The sequence below is a fragment of the Bufo gargarizans genome, unplaced genomic scaffold (genome assembly GCF_014858855.1).
Source record: "Bufo gargarizans isolate SCDJY-AF-19 unplaced genomic scaffold, ASM1485885v1 fragScaff_scaffold_293_pilon:::fragment_2:::debris, whole genome shotgun sequence".
In the NCBI taxonomy this organism is placed as follows: domain Eukaryota; kingdom Metazoa; phylum Chordata; class Amphibia; order Anura; family Bufonidae; genus Bufo; species Bufo gargarizans.
The window spans coordinates 1010557-1028961 of NW_025334084.1; the positions used below are offsets into that span (position 1 = coordinate 1010557).

General features: G+C 38.6%; 1 protein-coding gene across 1 annotated transcript in view; it reads left to right on the forward strand.

Annotated features, from left to right (window-relative positions):
• The window catches only part of LOC122922375 (hedgehog interacting protein), a 108120-nt gene that overhangs the window by 69002 nt on the left and 20713 nt on the right, over positions 1-18405 (forward strand). The window contains exons 5-10 of the mRNA XM_044272966.1: positions 11631-11782; positions 13404-13577; positions 13851-13994; positions 14860-14981; positions 16232-16355; positions 17974-18104. Coding sequence (XP_044128901.1) covers positions 11631-11782; positions 13404-13577; positions 13851-13994; positions 14860-14981; positions 16232-16355; positions 17974-18104 — 847 coding nt within the window. The remainder of the gene's footprint in view (positions 1-11630; positions 11783-13403; positions 13578-13850; positions 13995-14859; positions 14982-16231; positions 16356-17973; positions 18105-18405) is intronic.

An 18405-nucleotide genomic window follows, 5' to 3' on the forward strand; every position in this document is an offset into this window, starting at 1 on the left:
GTTGCTAAGGAGATGATGTGGAGGACCATTCACTTTATTATTTTCCATTATAAAATGATTTTAATGGAAAATAGTAACATAGTACATAAGGCAGAAAAAATACATTTGCCTATCCAGTTCGGCCTGTCATCCTCCAAGTAGATCCAGAGGAAGGCAAAAAAAAAAACCCTGTGAGGTAAAAGCCAATTTTCCTCACTTTAGGGGAATAAATAGCATTCTTTAATACAGAATGCTAAGTAAAATGTCCCTTGAGGGTTAAAAAAATAATTAAAAAAACGAAAGAAGAAAGAAAATAACGGCTGCACGATCAAGTGGATGAGGTGAGTCATTTTATTATTTTTTAACCCTCAAGGGACATTTTACTTAGCATTTTGTATTAAAGAATGCTATCATTTTCCATTATAACCATGTTATAAGGGAAAATAATAAAAATCTACAGAACACCGAACCCAAACCCGAACTTCAGTGAAGAGGTTCGGGTCTGGGTACCAGATTCAGTTTTTTATCACGTGTGTGCAAAACACATTAAAACGCTTTGCACTCGCTCTGAAAAAAACTGAACAAATCAATTGCAGACAAAACTGACTGAAATTCTGTGCGCACTCGCGCGGGTTTCCTGCAATGCACCCGCAACGCATCCGGACAAAATCTGTGCTGCCCGTGTAAAGGGGCCTAATAGTCTGCTCCAGTATTCCCATTATTCATTATTTTTGTACCACTGAGGAAAGAACAGTAGGTTTCAAAACGGGTCTGGTGGCGGTTTCCAAGGTGAAGGTGTGCATCGATATCTACCAGTGTTGCGGTACAGCAGAGCCCCGGACGGCTCTTGGCATCTTGACGATCCCAGTACGCACGTGCGGGGAAACGCGAGAGGAGATGCTGCATATTCAAGCCGGCATGTAACAAGGTCTGTCTGTTGGAGACGAGCGCTCATTGTATCAGGATGCTGAAAACTATTACGGATTAAAGAAAGCGCTTTACTAATATAATATATGTGCATTACATACGAGTTAACTGGCAAACAATACAATAAGCCACTCAACTATAAGGGAATATTGGAGCAAACTGTTAGGAAGTTAGTTACCAATTAAGAGAACCTTGCAATTCAGTTAACACTGATAAGAGATACAATTGCCAAATATCAACTGACACTACTAACTGCACGCCAAAGTGAAGAACTACAAGACATGGAAACCGTGTTTTTAAATTTTTCATATATATGAATTTTTTATATGAACATTATATATGCGAGAGCTCAGCATTTAAAGGGACTGTGATCATATAATAGGGTGTATGAATTCTGGATTCTTTTATTTATATGTATGTATCGTTTTTTAGTGTGTTGTATTATATACATTAATTAGTACAGTTATATGCAAATTTTTTTTTGAATTTTTTGCATTTACTTATATCACTGAGGGGTGGTCAGTGGGCTGGGCTCCAGTTCAACTGGTGAGCATCCTCTATTCTATTGTTATTAGTTCAAAAATAAAACATATTGGAACCAGGAATGGAATATGAAAATAAAAACAGAATGCAATGGTTTGAAAATCTCATAAACCCATATGTTATTTACAATAGAACACCTATCATATATTAAAAGTGAAAGAGTTTACTATTTCATAAAAGAAATTAACTCATTTAGAGCTTGATAGCAGCAATGCATCAAAAAAAAAGTTGAGACAGGGGTATGTCTACCATTGTGTAGCATCCCCTTTTCTTTTATCAACTGGCTGGAAAGTGAGGAAACCAATTGCTGGAGTTTTGGAAATAGAATGTAGTCCAATTCTTTTGTGATGTAGGATTTTAGTTGCATAACAGTCCTGGGTTTTCTTTGCCAGATTTTTCTGATGAGTCAAATGTTTTCTTTTGGTGAGAGGTCTGGACTGCGGACAGGCCAGTTCGGCACCTAACTCTTCTTCCACAAATTCATGCTGTTTTGATGGATACAGTATGTAGTTAAGCATCGTCTTGCTGAAATATGCAAGGCCTTCCATGAAAGAGACGTCTGGATAGGGCATATGTTGTTCTAAAACCTCTATATGCTGTTTAACATTGATAGTTCCTTTCCAGATGTGTAAGCTGCCCACACCATAGACACTAATGCAACTCCATACCATCAGTGATGCAGGCTTTTGAACTGTGAGCTGATAACAAGCTGGATGGTCCCTTTCGTCTTGAGTCCACAGAACATGGTGTCCATGGATTTTAAAATGTTGATTTGGTGTAAAAAAAAAATCCAGCACGTCCAGAGAATTTTGATGTGCGTTTCTCTGTCTGACCCACCATTACTGGGCACTTTATCTGCAACCTTCTTTCTTCTACACAGCAGTAGTTTGAAAAAGGTCTTTATGGACTGAAACATCACGTGTGTAGCCACTTCTAAATAAATCACTCTTTGCATCTTGAAAATTCTCTGACGTGCTGTGACAACATTCCTATTGAATTCAAATGTTGTTTCATCAGTTTTCCATCTTGCCTTAGTCCAATTTACATGAGCTTTGGCCCAGAAAAGACAAGGGAGTTTGTGGATTGTGTTGACATATGGCTTCTTCTTTGCATGATGCATCTTTAACTTACATTTGTCGATTGTACGGCGAACTGTGTTCACAGACAGTGATTTCTGAAAGTGTTCCTGAGCCTATGCAATGATTTCCATTAAATGCCAGTGCCGCCAGAGGTCCCGTAGATCACGAGCATCCAGTATTGACCGCCAGCCTTGTCCCTTGCACACATGGATTTTTCCTGATTCTCTCAATCATTTGATGATATATACTGTAGATGGTGGGATATTAAAAGTCCTCACAAATTTATGTTGAGGGACATTTTTCTGAAATTGTTCCTCAATTTTTAGATGCAAATTTAGAATATACGGTATTAACAAAGCCTCTCAAATAACATAATACAATCCCGGACACTATCCTTATAGACATAGGCTTCAGTAAACTAAACTCCTTTCTCTACTACTTTCATCAAATGCAGGATTGTATAATACTATTACCCTTCACGTAATCTGCGAGCATCCATGGAATTGTATACTGCAGTAACTGCCCTCTCCCTGTCTTTGTTGTTGATATAAAAATCTTTATTTAAATCATCTTGAAAAAATAATAATTTCCCACCTGTTTTTACATGGCATTTCCTGTTCCTGTAGTTTGGCACACCAGTGTTATCTTCGGGCCTTGGACCTTATTGCATGCATTCAAAATTTTGCGTTCAATTTTCTATCTCATGTGAGAAGATTAAAGAAGAAAAGTTAATCTTATAGGTAGCCTGTAACTTGAATCTCTGACAATTCAAAACAGACAAAGGCTTGGTCATCCTCATGGTGTGAAACTAGAATATTGCATAAAGCTATGCAACTTTTCAATATACTTTGTTTCAGTTTTCACCATTGTTAAGATCTCTGCTTGTTGATTGTATTCTTAACTGATACCCCATTCTAACTTAGTTCTACAGTGTAGGAATTGCCCTGTGAGGTAAATTTCTCTCCTGCCCTGCGAGTCCTGGCTTACTGTTGTTGCCTATACTAATATGTTGTAAAACACTGCAGGTGTTTAGCAAGACTAGATTGGCATGAATGTAAGCAGGAATGTTTCCGTCCATATACAAAACTGCATAACTTTTCATTAGAACACGACTTGTTTTTTTTTACATATAAATGGACAATCCCTTTAAGTGTGTGTATATATGATATTAGTTATGTGGTTATTATTGGTCGATGATGTCAGACACTAAATCCTATAAGGATCTATATGAGGTTGAAAGTTTTGTTAACTATTCATTACAATATCAAGTCATATTTGCTATACACACTCCTCAACACTGAAATGGCGAGAAGGACACATTTTTTAAGCACCTAGCTTCAATCTGTGGCATGTGGGACAGGCATAAAAGATTGAAAGCAAAGTTTTTTAGCCACATGAAACCTCAAAAATGATATCAAGTCCTGTGGGATGATTGTGCATTGCCTCATGTTCGTTGACATGCCAATTATGTCCACTTCTCACAAACTGAGAGGGACAAAATCCATGAACTGAGAGAGACCTTGTTTTTTCACTCCAGCAGGCTGCTATTCTCCTAGGCCAAGATGTCAGCACAGGTCAATGTTGTGTATCCCAGTGGTTGGGAGAACAACCAAGAACTGTAATGACAGCAAGAAGTGTACAGAGGGAACCTCTGCACGAACCGATCATCTCATTCAAAGAATGGCGCATAGTGATCTATTGTGTACTGCAAGTGCAAGTTGAACATAACATTTTAAGCCTAGGGTGAAAAACAGTGGCTACACAAGCCATCAGAAGATGTCCCAAAAACTATCATGATGCACAGTAAGATGGCAATGGAGGCTGGAATGGAGGTCTGTTCTCTTCAGCGATGATATTCAGAGATTGTTGGCAACGTCATGAAGAGGCCTTAACAAGGGAGCTTTACTTAAGTCCTACTTCTGGAATACCATTGATGTGGCATTTAACCAGTAGTACGACCATTTTTCCTAAGTGTCCCAGAAACTTTTTTTAACAGAATAACGACAGGCCACATGTTGCTCAGGCCTGCATGACCTAAACGTACTGTCATGACATGCAGCGCCTCCAGACTTATGCTCCATCAGGCACATCATTATTATTATTTATTATTAAAGCGCCATTAATTCTATAGAGCTGTACGTATGAAAAGGGGTATGCATACATAATACAGACAACTGCACTAATCATAAACAAGACAAGTTACAAACTGGTACAGAAGGAGAGAGGGCCCTGCCTATGAGGGCTTGCAATCTACATGGTATGGAAGCAGGACACAGTAGGTGCGGGTGAAGTTGGTCATCTGGGACGTTATTGGTCGCAATTGCAAAGGGAGCTGCTAGCAGCGGATTTTGATGATTTGCATGCCAAGTGCATTCAGCGTGGCTGAATGTTCTTTAGACAGCCACTAATAACCACTTTGATAGTATGCAAAGGTGTGTAAGTGTGTGTATTTGTGCATGTGATGTTTAGAGTATTTTAGCCTTAATTTATTCAACTCAAAACATTTCTAATGGTATTGTCTTGTTCTTTACTAGGTATCTGCGTGCATCAAAGAGATAGTCACATGAGTTATTTTCATATTTATATTTCTAGTGACACATCTTAATTGTTGTCATCGATGTTTTAAAAGCAGAGTATCCCGTATTACAGAAGTATGCAGTCCATTTTTTTAACCCGACCTTGGAGTCAAAATAATCTGTTGCTAAACTCCGCAGGGGCAGAAACGTGATAGAAACCTCATATTTCTTAAAATTTATGACTGTTTCTTGGTGGTCTACAAGCCATTCAGGAAAGGGAGTACTTAGTCTTCTAAATTGTTTAATGTTTGTTCTTAAGGAAGGTCAGTGTAAGTTCTTATTTAGATTTATGGTTGCAAATATAGAATGTCAGTAGCAAATCCAAAGACTAGCAAGTTACAAGTCGGGGTTACTGGATTTATGTTTCATTATAATGATGTGAGGATAATTCTTTTAGCTGCATGACCGTTTCATTAGTCACAGTTTGCAGAAACAAATCTTTATACAAATAAAGGTTTGAATTAAAACAAAAACAAATGAAGTCACGTTTATCCTGGTCTTCTGCTTAGTAGAGCAATGAGAGTGGTCCTCCAGTTAAAATAGCAGGGAATTTAATATTTCTAGAGTATCCATTGCTACAGTGGGAGTGCTACCTCACCACTATGTCAAAAATTGGACTAGTAGAATGACCTAGACCTCATTAAACCATTGCTTTCTTATTTCATTTTTTAAATTCTGTCTCCTCACTATTCTGAAAAAATTATATAAATTAGAATGATGCCTCATGTATGTGGCAGAACTGCATACTCAGACCATGTACAGAGACATATGGAGTTCTTACATCTCCCTACTACAGTGTGTACAGTGTGCTGTGTTGTGCCTCCGTATGGCACCGTTTTCAGAAATATTCTACTCTAGAAGCAAACGGACATTACCTTCATAATACAACATTTAACATATCACAATTTTTTTCTGTCAAATTCACATGTAATAAGACAGAATATGACTACTGAAGCAAACATAGATCACCACAAGGTTCAAAGGCCAACATCATAGAATACCAAACACCTATTAGTATGTTTCTAGATTGTGGATGGCAGCAGTGTAACCTGGAAGAAACGCACTCAATTATTGGAAGAATATGCACATTTTCCTGTAACTAGATTTAAAATCTACTCAAAATTTCACAAAGTAAATAAGTTGGAAACTTTTGAAAAAACTAACAAAAAAACAATCTTATGACCTTAAAAAGTTACTCAACCACACATGTTGGGTGAGACCATAACTTGGAACCTCTACTGCAGGCTTTGTCTTTTTGCAAATAATTGTTGGTAAGGATCACAGCACATTTCTCTGGCTCGTGTCTAATAGCTGAAAACTATACCCATAATCTCTTGGAACATATTAGAACAATCTCATTCATTCACGAAGATGTGCAAAAAATGTGTCACTCCTAGTGCAAATCTCTAGGATTTTTCAGATGTTTCCCCTTTCATTCATTAGCTGGAACGTGGCATTCTAATCTACACTGGGACTTGGTGCCAGATTCTTATCAAAGAACGAGTGGCACTAATATTTGTGAGGAGGAATTTTTCTCTCTACTAACAAGGGATTGAGTGTCATGCATTCTGGAAATGCTTTCAAGGCATGCTTAGCTAGAACAGAAATGTTTTCACTCACAGGGTCACTAGGGAGACGTATTACATGAGTCAGTGTCCAGAGTCTGTAACTGAGTTGTTTCTATTTATTAAAACTTCCCAGCTAAAAACAGCTTGGAGCAGTCAGAATTCTCATAGAATTGAAGGATTTACCAAACAAGACCGTGAGAAGAACTGGTTGAATTGGTAATATCGGTATTTTACTTTACATTGAGTTGATCACGGTATATGATCTGCATATAAAATATACTTAACAGCATTCCACAACAGTAAGGCTCGCAATACACAAGCAGCTTTTTTTACCCCTATGAGTGAAAATGAACATTTTAGTAAGTCGATCAGCAGTTGTTAAGCTCCATTTGCTTCGAGCAATCATTATGAATCTAAATGAACGAATGTTCAAGGGGTTTTCAATATTTGGTGGGGGTCTGACATCTGGGATCCCCGACAGTCAGCCATTTGAAGAGGCTGCGGGGCTTCAGTGAGCAATACGGCCTCCTCGCAGCTAACCAAGCACAGCGATGTCCATTTGATAGCAGATGTGTTTGGTATTGCTAGGCCATGTGACTGATTAACATGATGTCACCAGCCTAGGGTAAGCTGCGAGGAGGCCTTGGTGCTCTTCATAGTGCCACAGACCCTTCAAACAGTTGTTCAGTGGGGTCCCATGTGTCAGACCCCACCAGAAGGGATGTCAGCCATATGAAACACTCAGAAAACCCCTTTAATGAAATTGTTTGTTCACCTAGTTTCATTATTGTCCTAGACACATGCATGTTTATACAGACAATTTTAATGTCTGTATAAAAGACACCATATTTTGAACAGCGGATGTAGGGGATGAGCTCTCGTAAGAATGATCGTTCAGTGATCATTCGTCCGTGTGAAAGGACTTAAGTCAAGTAAAACCTACTTATTTTAATCAGTTATTGTTAAGACTATTTCAATTGGCCATAATAATGCTTAACTACAATGTCTGTATTACATATATAACATTCGGGCAACTGGACTTAGATCAGCATAGGGTTCCATTTTGACCCAAGTGTAGTTGAGCACAAAAACTGTAAACTTAGGTCCTGTAAACTTTATATGGAAACTAGAATGTGACCCTAAAATTACCATATGAGTCCTACTGTGAAATTTTTATAGTAATACAAGGTCTCTTTTGCATGGAGATTTTTAGAGAAGTAACATCATAAATGAACCTATGAATAAACTGGGTCAATTGCTCATAGCAAAAATCAGACAACAGCAACCCCTATTCCAGCAGTACAGTGGAATCTGTACACCTGTACACTGCTGCCATGTCAGCGATGTATGAGCATCCTGATTCTAAACACGATAGACAACCAGAACTTCAGGAGCTTATTTGTTTAGTAAAACATTAAGTATACAGTGCATTCGGAAAAGTCTGCAGACCCTTTTTTCACATTTTGTTAAAGGGGTTGTGCAGGTTCAGAGCTGAACCTGGACATACCCATAATTTCCTAGGCAGACCCCCTGATGTTAGCATCAGAGCATTTCATGCTCTGATGCTCTCCCTTGTCCTGCGCTGGATCGCGCAGGGCAAGCGATCTTTTAATTACAATAACACACTGTCGGAGGCTTCCACCCAGCAGTATGTTCGGTGACGTTACCGGCTCTGATGGGTGGGCTTTAGCACTGCCCTAGCTGTTTTACAGCCAGCCCTGGCAGCCCTATGGAGAGCACGGTTCGCCACCGGAACTCCAGAAAATGCTTTTGCCCTGCGCGATTTAGCACAGGGCAAAGAAGAGCATCGGAGCATGAACTGCTCCAATGCTCAAGTCAGGGGGGCTGCCTTGGTGAAAATGGGCGTATGTCCGGGTTCAACTCTGAACCCGGACCACCCCTTTAAGTTAGGGCCATGTCTTAAAATAAAAAACTATTATATTTTCCCTTTCATTCTCCACTCAGTACCCCATACTGCGAAAGCAAAAACATATGGTTGACAGGCATTTTCAGGTATTTCCAGAGATGTTTGATTGGGTTCAAGTCAGGCCTTTTGCTGGGCCACTCAAGGACATTCACATAATGGTCCCTAAGCCACTCCTGTGTTGTCTTGGCTGTGTGCTTAGGGTCATTGCCTTGTTGGAAGTTAAACCTTTAGCCCCAAGGCACTCTGGATCAGGTTTTCATTAAGAATATTTCTGTACTTTCCTCCATTCAGCTTTACCTAAACCCTCTCAACTATAAACAGTCTCCCTGTCCCAGCCTCTGAAAAACACCCCTATAGCATGATGCTGCCACGACCATGCTTCATTGTAGGGATGGTATTTGTCAGGTGATGAGCATTGCCCTATTTCCTCCAGATATTATTCTTAGAATTGCAGCCAAAAAAATCAGTCTTGGTTTCATCAGACCAGAGAATCTTGTTTCTCACAGTCTGAGGCTTCATGTGCCATAAATCCCAGATTGGTGGAGTGCCACAGTGATGCTTGACCTTCTGGAAGTTTTTCATAACTGCACTCAGGATCTTTGGAGCTCAGCCACAGTGACCATTGAGTTCTTGGTCACTTCTCTTACCAAGGCTCTTCTTCCTCTAATAGTTAATTTAATGGTGCTGCCAGCCCCAGCTAATTTCTTCCATTCTTCCATTTAAGAATTACAGAGGCAACTGTGCTCTTGGGAACTTTCATTGCAGCAGAAATATTTTTCTACCCTTCTCCATATCTGTCCTTCCACACAATCCTGTCTCTGAGCTCTGTAGTCCGTTTTTTCCTCCGCGTAGCTTTGTTTTTGCTTTGATATGCAAAAGCTTTTATAGGCAGGGGTTTGTTTTTCCAAATCATCAATTGAATTTACAAAAGGTAGACTCAAATCAAGTAGAAACATCTCAAAGATGATCAAAAGAAAGGGGAGACCCCCAGAACTAAATTTTAAGTGTCACAGCAAAGGGTCTGAATACTTATGTCCATGCAAAATTGTAGTTTTCCTTTTCAAGAAATTTGCAAAGATTTCTAACATTCTGTTTTCACTTTGTCATTATTGGGTATTGAGAGCAGATTGATGGGGGATTTTTATTTTATTTTAGCATAGAGCTGCAACATAACAAAATGTGGAAAAACTGGAAGGGTCTGAAGACTTTCTAAATGCACTGTTTTAGAAAAAATAATTTCAGGGCACTTAGGACATTTTAAATAAACTTGTTCAAATGGTTAGTTACCCTTTTAATCTTGTGACATATGTCCGCTACTAAACAAACAATATAACATTACATGACTGGTGGTAATTCTGGTATTATATGTTGTTTAGTTGTTGTTGTATGTCTGTGAAGTTGTTTTTTTAGTTGTTGTGGGGGGGGGGGAATAAGTGCTATACAGTTTGAGAAAGAAACAAATGCTGCGATTCGTGATTTGCATCAGTTTTGGTGAATACATAAAGACGTTTCTACATGTTGTACACCTTTAATCTCTTTATCCTTTTGCCTACCTCAGTCTGGGAAACATTATTGGATGTGTTTCAAAAAGGCCTGGCAGCTACCCTAACATTTGTGTTTTAATAACTGCTTGCATTCACCATAAAATAATAATTCTGGAAAAGTTGTGTGATTGTTATTCCTTCTGGAAATGCATGAATAAATTGACAATTGGGTTTTACCATTCCCCTTGTCAATAGGGAGTGCCCCTAAACACCATGACGCGGTCACTACCAATTAGACATGCCTCATTCATAAGGAAGAAAGGGATGCAAACTAGCTTTTAACAAGCTCTGCCTCCAATGCCACCAGATGTAAGGCAGCTATCCTATAAGTCAGTGTTCAGCTCTTTAAATAAGCCTTGAGACATGACTCGGATATTAAATAAGCCAGCACCTCATCTACAGAAAGCTGTTTCAGAGTGATTGCTCCTCATCAGTGCAGAACAGAGAACACTGGCTTAACTGGGTGAGAGGCGCTTTCTCCCTAAGGAGAGATAGTACCCCTCAAATCATTCATAAGGAGAATGGTATCATCCAATTATCATTTTATTCAGACTTGACCGTCATCCATAAAAACAATTAACAGAAATCCATGCTTTACTCATATAAAGTAGCATATTTGACATCATTAGTTCCTTTTTATGAAAGGCTTTCTATGATATTTAGTTTAGTTTAACGTAAACATCGCAGCATCTTTCTGCATTACAGCCTACTGTGTGCACCAGTGAAATTTATGGTATAGGAGAGTCAGACTTTGCTAACTCAGAAGTCTGCAATTTAAAAAATCTGAACTGAAATGATTTCTAAGGGCTTTTCTGCATGCAGCTATGTAAGGAAAATGTCTTTCCTCACAGTGACCGCATTCTTAGCTCTGAATTCCATGCAGGAATCAGAGATAGTGGGTTAGTACCTACAGGGAGCTCTGATGTGAGGACCACCAGAGTTGTGACAAGTGATGCAGCTGCCTCCAGGGTAAAACAAAGGTTTACATATTACACTAGCAATTTGAATGTTTTCAAAACATATTGCCAAGACAGTGGGACTTGGCAGACGCGGCCGTGTTTTTTTTCTTCTTCTCTACTTCTTAGGCTGTGCATAGTTGGATTAAATGTTATTAACCTTTTTTTCTTCATTTGCCTACAAGAAACTACAAGCAACCTAGTAACCCAGCTAAGAATTCTTTACAGCACTTAAACTTGTCTTCATGGCTACCAAAAGATTACACACACAAATCACTTCACAAAAGTAGTGTAAGAGCCTGGAGCATAGATAACCATGCAGGACAATTGTCTTTTCCAAACTCTTAAATAGTCTCCCAAAGTGAAATGTTTTATAATCGTTTTTTGTGCGGTAGTCAGAGGAGAAAGAAAGAAGTTTGGGCACAGATTATCCGTTCGAAAGAAAGGATTTTTTTTTTCTTGGTTCCAACTGAAACACAATAAAGCACATAATTAACTTCACAATTCTTTGTGTTTCTCGTTTGACTGCAGGGAGGAGATGAAAGAGGACTGCTAGGCCTTGCATTCCATCCCAATTATAAGAAAAATGGAAAGCTGTATGTGTCATACACCACCAACCAAGAGCGTTGGGCCAGCGGACCTCACGACCACATTCTTCGAGTTGTAGAGTACACAGTATCTAGGTACTGCATCTAAAAAGCAGCATGGTGCTGTTCATGTTATTAATATTTATAGTGTCAAGTTCATTCATAAGAGTATTAACATGTAATAGTTGTAGTATTACCCACTGATTGTAAATCATTTTTTACTGTTTTTATTCTACAAATATAGTTACCACAAAACAAAATATAGGTATTTATGCAGACTTTAGGTGAGTCTCGAGTTAGATAGGTAGACAGACCAACAGAGACAGATAGAGACATAGATATTAAAACCTAGATAGATAGTCTACCTACAGTGCATTTGGAAAGTCTTCAGACTCTTTCACTTTTTTCACATTTTATTATGTTGCAGCCTTGTGCTATGTGCTATAAAAAAAAAGTTCAAATTTTTCCTCATCATTCTGCACTCAGTTCCCCATAATGAGAAAGTAAAAACAAAATGTTAAAATCTTTGCTAATTTATTGAAAAGTTAACTAAAGTCTTGCATTGACATAAGTATTCAGACCCTTTACTCATTACTTAGTTGAAGCACCTTTGGCAGTGATTACAACCTCCAGTCGTCTTGGATATGATGCCACAAGGTTTGCATAACTGGGATGTTCTGCCATTCTTCTCTGTGTTCAAGTTAGGTCCATAGCTTGGCCACTCAAGAACATCCACAGAGTTGTCCCTAAACCACTCTTGTATTGTCTTGGCTGTGTGCTCAAGGTCATTGTTTTGTTGGTAGGTAAACCTTAAGCCCAGTCTGCGGTCCAGAGCACTCAGAATCAGGTCTCTATACTTTTCTCCATTCAGCTTTCCCTCAACTCTGACCAGTATCCTCCTCGTAGCTGCTGAAAGACACCCCACATCCCTCTTTAGGGATAGAATTGGGCACTACCTGGTTTCTACAAAACACGATGCTTAGAATTTAGGCCAAAAAGTTCCATCTTGGTTTCATCAGACTAGAGAATCTAGTTTCTCTAAGTCTGAGAGTACTTAAGGTGCTTTTTTGCAAACTTTCATGTATCTTTTACTGAGGAGAGGCTTCTTTCTGGCTACTCTGTCATAAAGCCCATATTAGTAGAATACTGCATTGATGCATTGACCTTCTGGAATTTTGTCACATACGCACATAATATCTATGGAGCTCAGCCAGATTGACCACTGGCTTCTTGGTCACTTCTTTTACCAAGGCCCTATTTCCCTGATTACTTAGTTTGGTGGGGCAGCCAGCTCTAGAAATAGCCCTGTTTGTTCCAAGATCCAGATCTTTGCCTCCACACAATCCTGTCGCTGGGTTCTACACACAGTTCTTTCCTCCTTATCGCTTGGTTTTTACTCAGATTTTTTAAAATCCTGTCCAATCAAACTAAATTTACCACAGGTGGACTTCAGTCAAGGTGTAGAAACATCCTAAAGATGATCAAGAGAAATGGGAGGTCCCCAGAAAAATTCAAATGTTATAGTACAGGGTCTAAATGCTTATGTACAGGCAAAATTTTCTCATCAAGGATGATTGAGTGCAGATTGAGAAGGAAAACATGAATTTGTAAAAAGTGAAATGATCTGAAGAGTTTTTTAAATTAACTGTATTTTGAAACAGACTTAATACACTTAAATTTACTTAAATTTGTGGTTTCAACTAATGTTTTGAAACAGGAAGAATCCTAGTCAAGTGGATGTGAGAACCGAGAGGATGTTTCTTGAAGTGGCAGAACTGCACAGAAAACACTTGGGAGGACAGCTCTTGTTTGGTCCAGATGGCTTCTTGTATATTTTTCTAGGAGATGGAATGATAACGATTGATGATATGGAAGAAATGGATGGTTTGAGGTAAAAATATCTGAAACAATACCTTTTCAGTTGAGTAATAAGTTGTAATGCATTTCATGGCATTTTGAATTGCTCTCACCATTGATATCTGTGGGACATTGCATATAGCGTCATTTGGTTTTCCACAGTGAGTTTTATATAAGAACATTAAACTCTGACACTTTGTCCGTTTTTTGGGGGGGGTTTTTCTGCAAAATGTTATCAGATCATTTTTTGTAAAACCACATAAAGCTTCCATCATTGACACATATCTTATCATGCTGATTTTTTTAGTGATTTCACAGGATCAGTACTAAGATTAGATGTCGACATTGATGGATGCAGTGCTCTCTACTCCATACCAAGAAGCAATCCTCACTTTAATAGTACAAACCAGCCCCCTGAAATCTTTGCACATGGACTCCATAACCCAGGCAGGTAAGCCACACATTGTCCTAAGCACTTATGAGCCAGTGGGGAAACATAGAGGATATAAGCTTGAATGGGCAGAGGCTTAATATTAAGAACTGAGGGAACCATTCAACTTCAGTGAGTGATTATTACGCAGGTCGAAACCGGGTCCTAACACAGGTCAACCATCTGAATGGCTCCACTTATTACATACATTAAAAACATTGTCAACAAAGAATGGCAGCTGAGCATCTCAGGGTTTCTGTTCATGAAGTAAACATGCACTGTGCCCTTAAATGGAATGGAAAGGAGAAGGTGGTGTTTAATCATCTAAAACTAGAAAATGGGGTTGACACTTTACAATGAGGTCTCAGACCACCATGCATACAGAGACAGATGTCAATCACTCAATGTAGTTGTGTAGTGAACCCATATCCCAAGAGGGAGCAGTGATAAATTACATGTGGTACTGAATAATTTGCATAAAACTAAGTATAAACCTTCTCAGATCCTGAACAGATCCTGCTCTATGAACTGCTGTTTGAAGATTAGGCAGTAAGTTCAGTTTAAAGGGCTTGTCCACCTTCTATTTAGTGATGGCCTGTCCTCAGGATATGTCGTCACAAACTGATCTGTGGGGCTTCCACACCCTGCACCTCCACTGATCAGATTTTCAGCAGCAGCACAGCTGTGATGAGCTTGGTCAACTACAAAGTAGACTGAGCTATCTGGTTCCAGAGGCAGAGCTATCACCGAACAGCTGATTGGCAGAGGGTGTAGGACCACTGCAGATTAGCTAGTGATGGCCTATCCTGAGGATACTTAATAAAAGGTGGGCAGTCCCCTTAAAGTGTAAAATGCTAAATATTTGACCCATTTTATCGTGTTTTAGATGTGCTGTTGATCGTCATTCCAAGGAAAGCAGCATGAATTTAACAATCCTATGCTCAGATTCCAGTATCAAGAACAGGTCTAATTCAAGAATATTACAGATCATTAAAGGAAAAGATTATGGTAGGCTATATTGTGATGTTATCTCTCTTCAAACAATAGTTAATATATTGAGACATTTTTAATGGCATATGTATATGACACCAGGGGCTACAACACCTGGGTGAGGGCAAACCAGTGTTTCTCATAGAGTTACTAACCACCCTTTAATACAAGGGGAGGTATATGGTATACAGCAGGAAATATAGCTTTGCCCATGCATGGCTTCTTTCAGGGGTCTCTGAGGTCTTGCACATATACATTGCATGAAGTGAATGATTGCTGTAGACTTTTTCCTCATTACCCTTTGTGGCTTCACTTGGCTTTACAGATTGATGCTAGCCAGGTACCCTATTTGATTTCTTACAATAACACATGTAACAGAATAATAAATAAGTCCAAAATCCCACATAAGTCAGATATGTACGACTAAACAATTTTCTCAGTAAGGTAATGGGAAGAAATGTAGAGCATAATTATAGGTAAGTATACTATATTTATACTCATATACCCAGACTATGATAGTCTACCTTTTGGTGTGACTGCAGTTAATTGATATTAAGAAACTAAGATATAGGAAGTAGTTTACCTAGGACCTAGTGATTACTGATTTTTTTTTTTTCCCAGTATTACAAAAGTCTAGAAGGTAAAAAAAAATTTTATCATAGACACCTTAACCCCGCAGAGGCACACTTTTGTCATTGAGGGAAAGAACCAGTAACTATCAATACTCATAATCCCTCTAATGTGAGAATACTACCCTACAGGATTCAGCAGTTGCATCCTGTTTATTTCTACCACCATACTAGTGAAATGCATGTTAGGTAGGTACATGCTACTGGAAATATAAATTAAAAAGTTTACAACTTTACTTCTTGTTTCAATTCATTAACATTTTTAATAAATTATTGCGGTCAGTGAATGAATGTTCTTTTTTACATTGATTGACAGCTAACCCATACCCAGGTATGCTCTGATCTGAGATCTGAATCCAGTTGTATTCAATGATGTATAAGCTAAATTTATTCACACAACTATATTGATCAGCTCCAATTTGGGAACACTTTCAGGACAGAAAATGAACAGAGAAATGGAGAAAAAAATCTGTACAGTATATTGAACCATTAAATGTACAGGATTGGGCTCACCTTTCTATATTACTTCATGTCACTATTTTAAAGTGGCTATTACATCTTTTTAATTCACCACGATTCACCATAGACACTTTTGTACTGTTTTGGCCTAATGCTACAACAGGTCCTTTTCTTTTTCAGAAAATGATCCACCACTGTTAGAATTCAAGCCACTGAGCAATGGACAAACAGTTGGTGGCTTTATCTACAGAGGCTGTCAATCAGAGCGGCTGTATGGAAGCTATGTATTTGGAGACCGTTATGGGTATGTTACAGTAATTTTCTACTAGAAATTTCAGTAATTAAACAATGGAGGTTTTTGCTTTTTATTTTGTGACCACCAGGGAGTAGGTTAATGGAATAAGGCTGTTGAGTGAACATGACATGGAAAGAACGGGGAATTTATTGGGTTGATAAGTCATTTAAATAAATAAAAAATGCTTAGAATGCTATAAAACAATAAAAGAAGTACTACTCCCCTAGCCGATCCCCTGGCACTCTCATTCTGTCACTTCCCAGGTGCCCCGCAGGTCTCTGTTCTTTCCTTTCCAGCAGTGACCCCCCCAGAAAAATCACAGGTTGTGTCGGAATGGTATCACTGGAGCAGTAAGAACAGAGAGGAGCTGCAAAAAGTAAAGTATGCTTAGTGTCAACCAGTGTAGCATAGCCATCCAAAATTCATGGTTGACCCTTTAAATTGATCTGCAAGGAGAACAGCTAAACCATCTACAAATAACTCTCTGCCATATTTTCCCTGAGAGGCCTTGGGGAGCCTCTGTGTGGGTACTATTTTTATTGCGGAGACTGCTTAGTATATGTGAGGTGTATTGTAGGCCAGGCAATACTTCTCTTTGTTTCTGACAAAAGTATATGCAAATTGGCATTTCTAACTTCTAGTGACATGTGATACACTCAGCTTTCTTTTCCGTTTTGTCAGGAAAGGTAATTTGAATATCTTTCCCAGAAATCCAAAGATATGCAAATTACCTTTCCGACAAAAGTAAGATGGTAATTTGCATATAGCTTCCCCAGAAACCAGCAGCAGCATTGCCTGGCCTGCAATACTCCTCACTCTTCATAATGAGAAAGAATACCCACCTGACAAATCATATATATTTCCCTGAAACCCAGAGAAGCATATTCTCTTTCTCTCGTTCTGTGACTACTAGCCAAAGTTTGGTTATTGTGTATATGTTACTTGCAGAGGAATTAGTTTTCCTTTATTCATTTGAGGTTGCCATTTTTACAAAAGTGACAACAGGGTGTGCACCCATACTGGTTGTCAGCCTTGGCTTAAAGGGGCAACTACTTTTCACTGTAAAGTTTTTTTGTTTTCTTTTATCCCCCTTAATTGAATACAACTTCTTGGTTTGTCTGCTGTCCCATCTTAGGGCAATAAGATGTGTCCTGACATCAGCAGGACATGTGACACTAACCATGCCCCTAGTTCTTACCAATGACACTTTTGCTTTTGTGTCCTACATTATAAGACTGCAATGCAGGATGTAACCTACAACTGATTATCAAAACTGATTTGCCACAGGGTGCAATGGTAGGCTAAAAACTTTAGAATACGGCAGTTTTTATTTGGGGAACGTGAGATAACAGCGATATCCATTGGGCGGTATACATTCATATTAGTGGCACAACCACATTAACTCTTTAGCAATGGATGGTAAAACTGATATTTTTAAAAAATTCATAAACCATGTTGAGAAAATGTCAAAGTCGAATGTGAGTAGTATGTTGTGCATCCTGAAGGAAAGTCAAATGAATTACATTAAAGAAAAAAATGTTTTTTTGTTAAAATTTCATCTGCCATTAACAAATTTTCTTTCACGATTGTTTGAAAGCATGAGCGAGTAATGACTGTGTAATTTCAGAAACTTTGTAACGCTCCAGCAGAACTCCATCACTAAACAGTGGCAAGAGAAGCCATTCTGTCTTGGCACCGGCTCTTCCTGCAGAGGACCCTTCACAGGACACATTCTGGGTTTTGGAGAAGATGAACTAGGTACAACACATAGAATGTGTAAATATGTTTGTAGGGTTGTTAAAAATTGTAAAATTTACATTAAGGCAGCCATATATCTAATTTGTTAAGTTTGTAAGTTCGTCAGTAGTCAAATCAGTCCGGTGACAGCTGAATCTGTGGTAAATTCCCTTGTAAATATCCATTTTGGGTTGATATTGACTTTTAATGTGTGAAGTACTCCCAGTATCCTGTGCAGTGTAAAAGAGTACTAAATACTGTACTTAATGTAGACATCATATAGTGCCTAATAATCTCTTTGTATCAAAGCTAGAACCAAAAC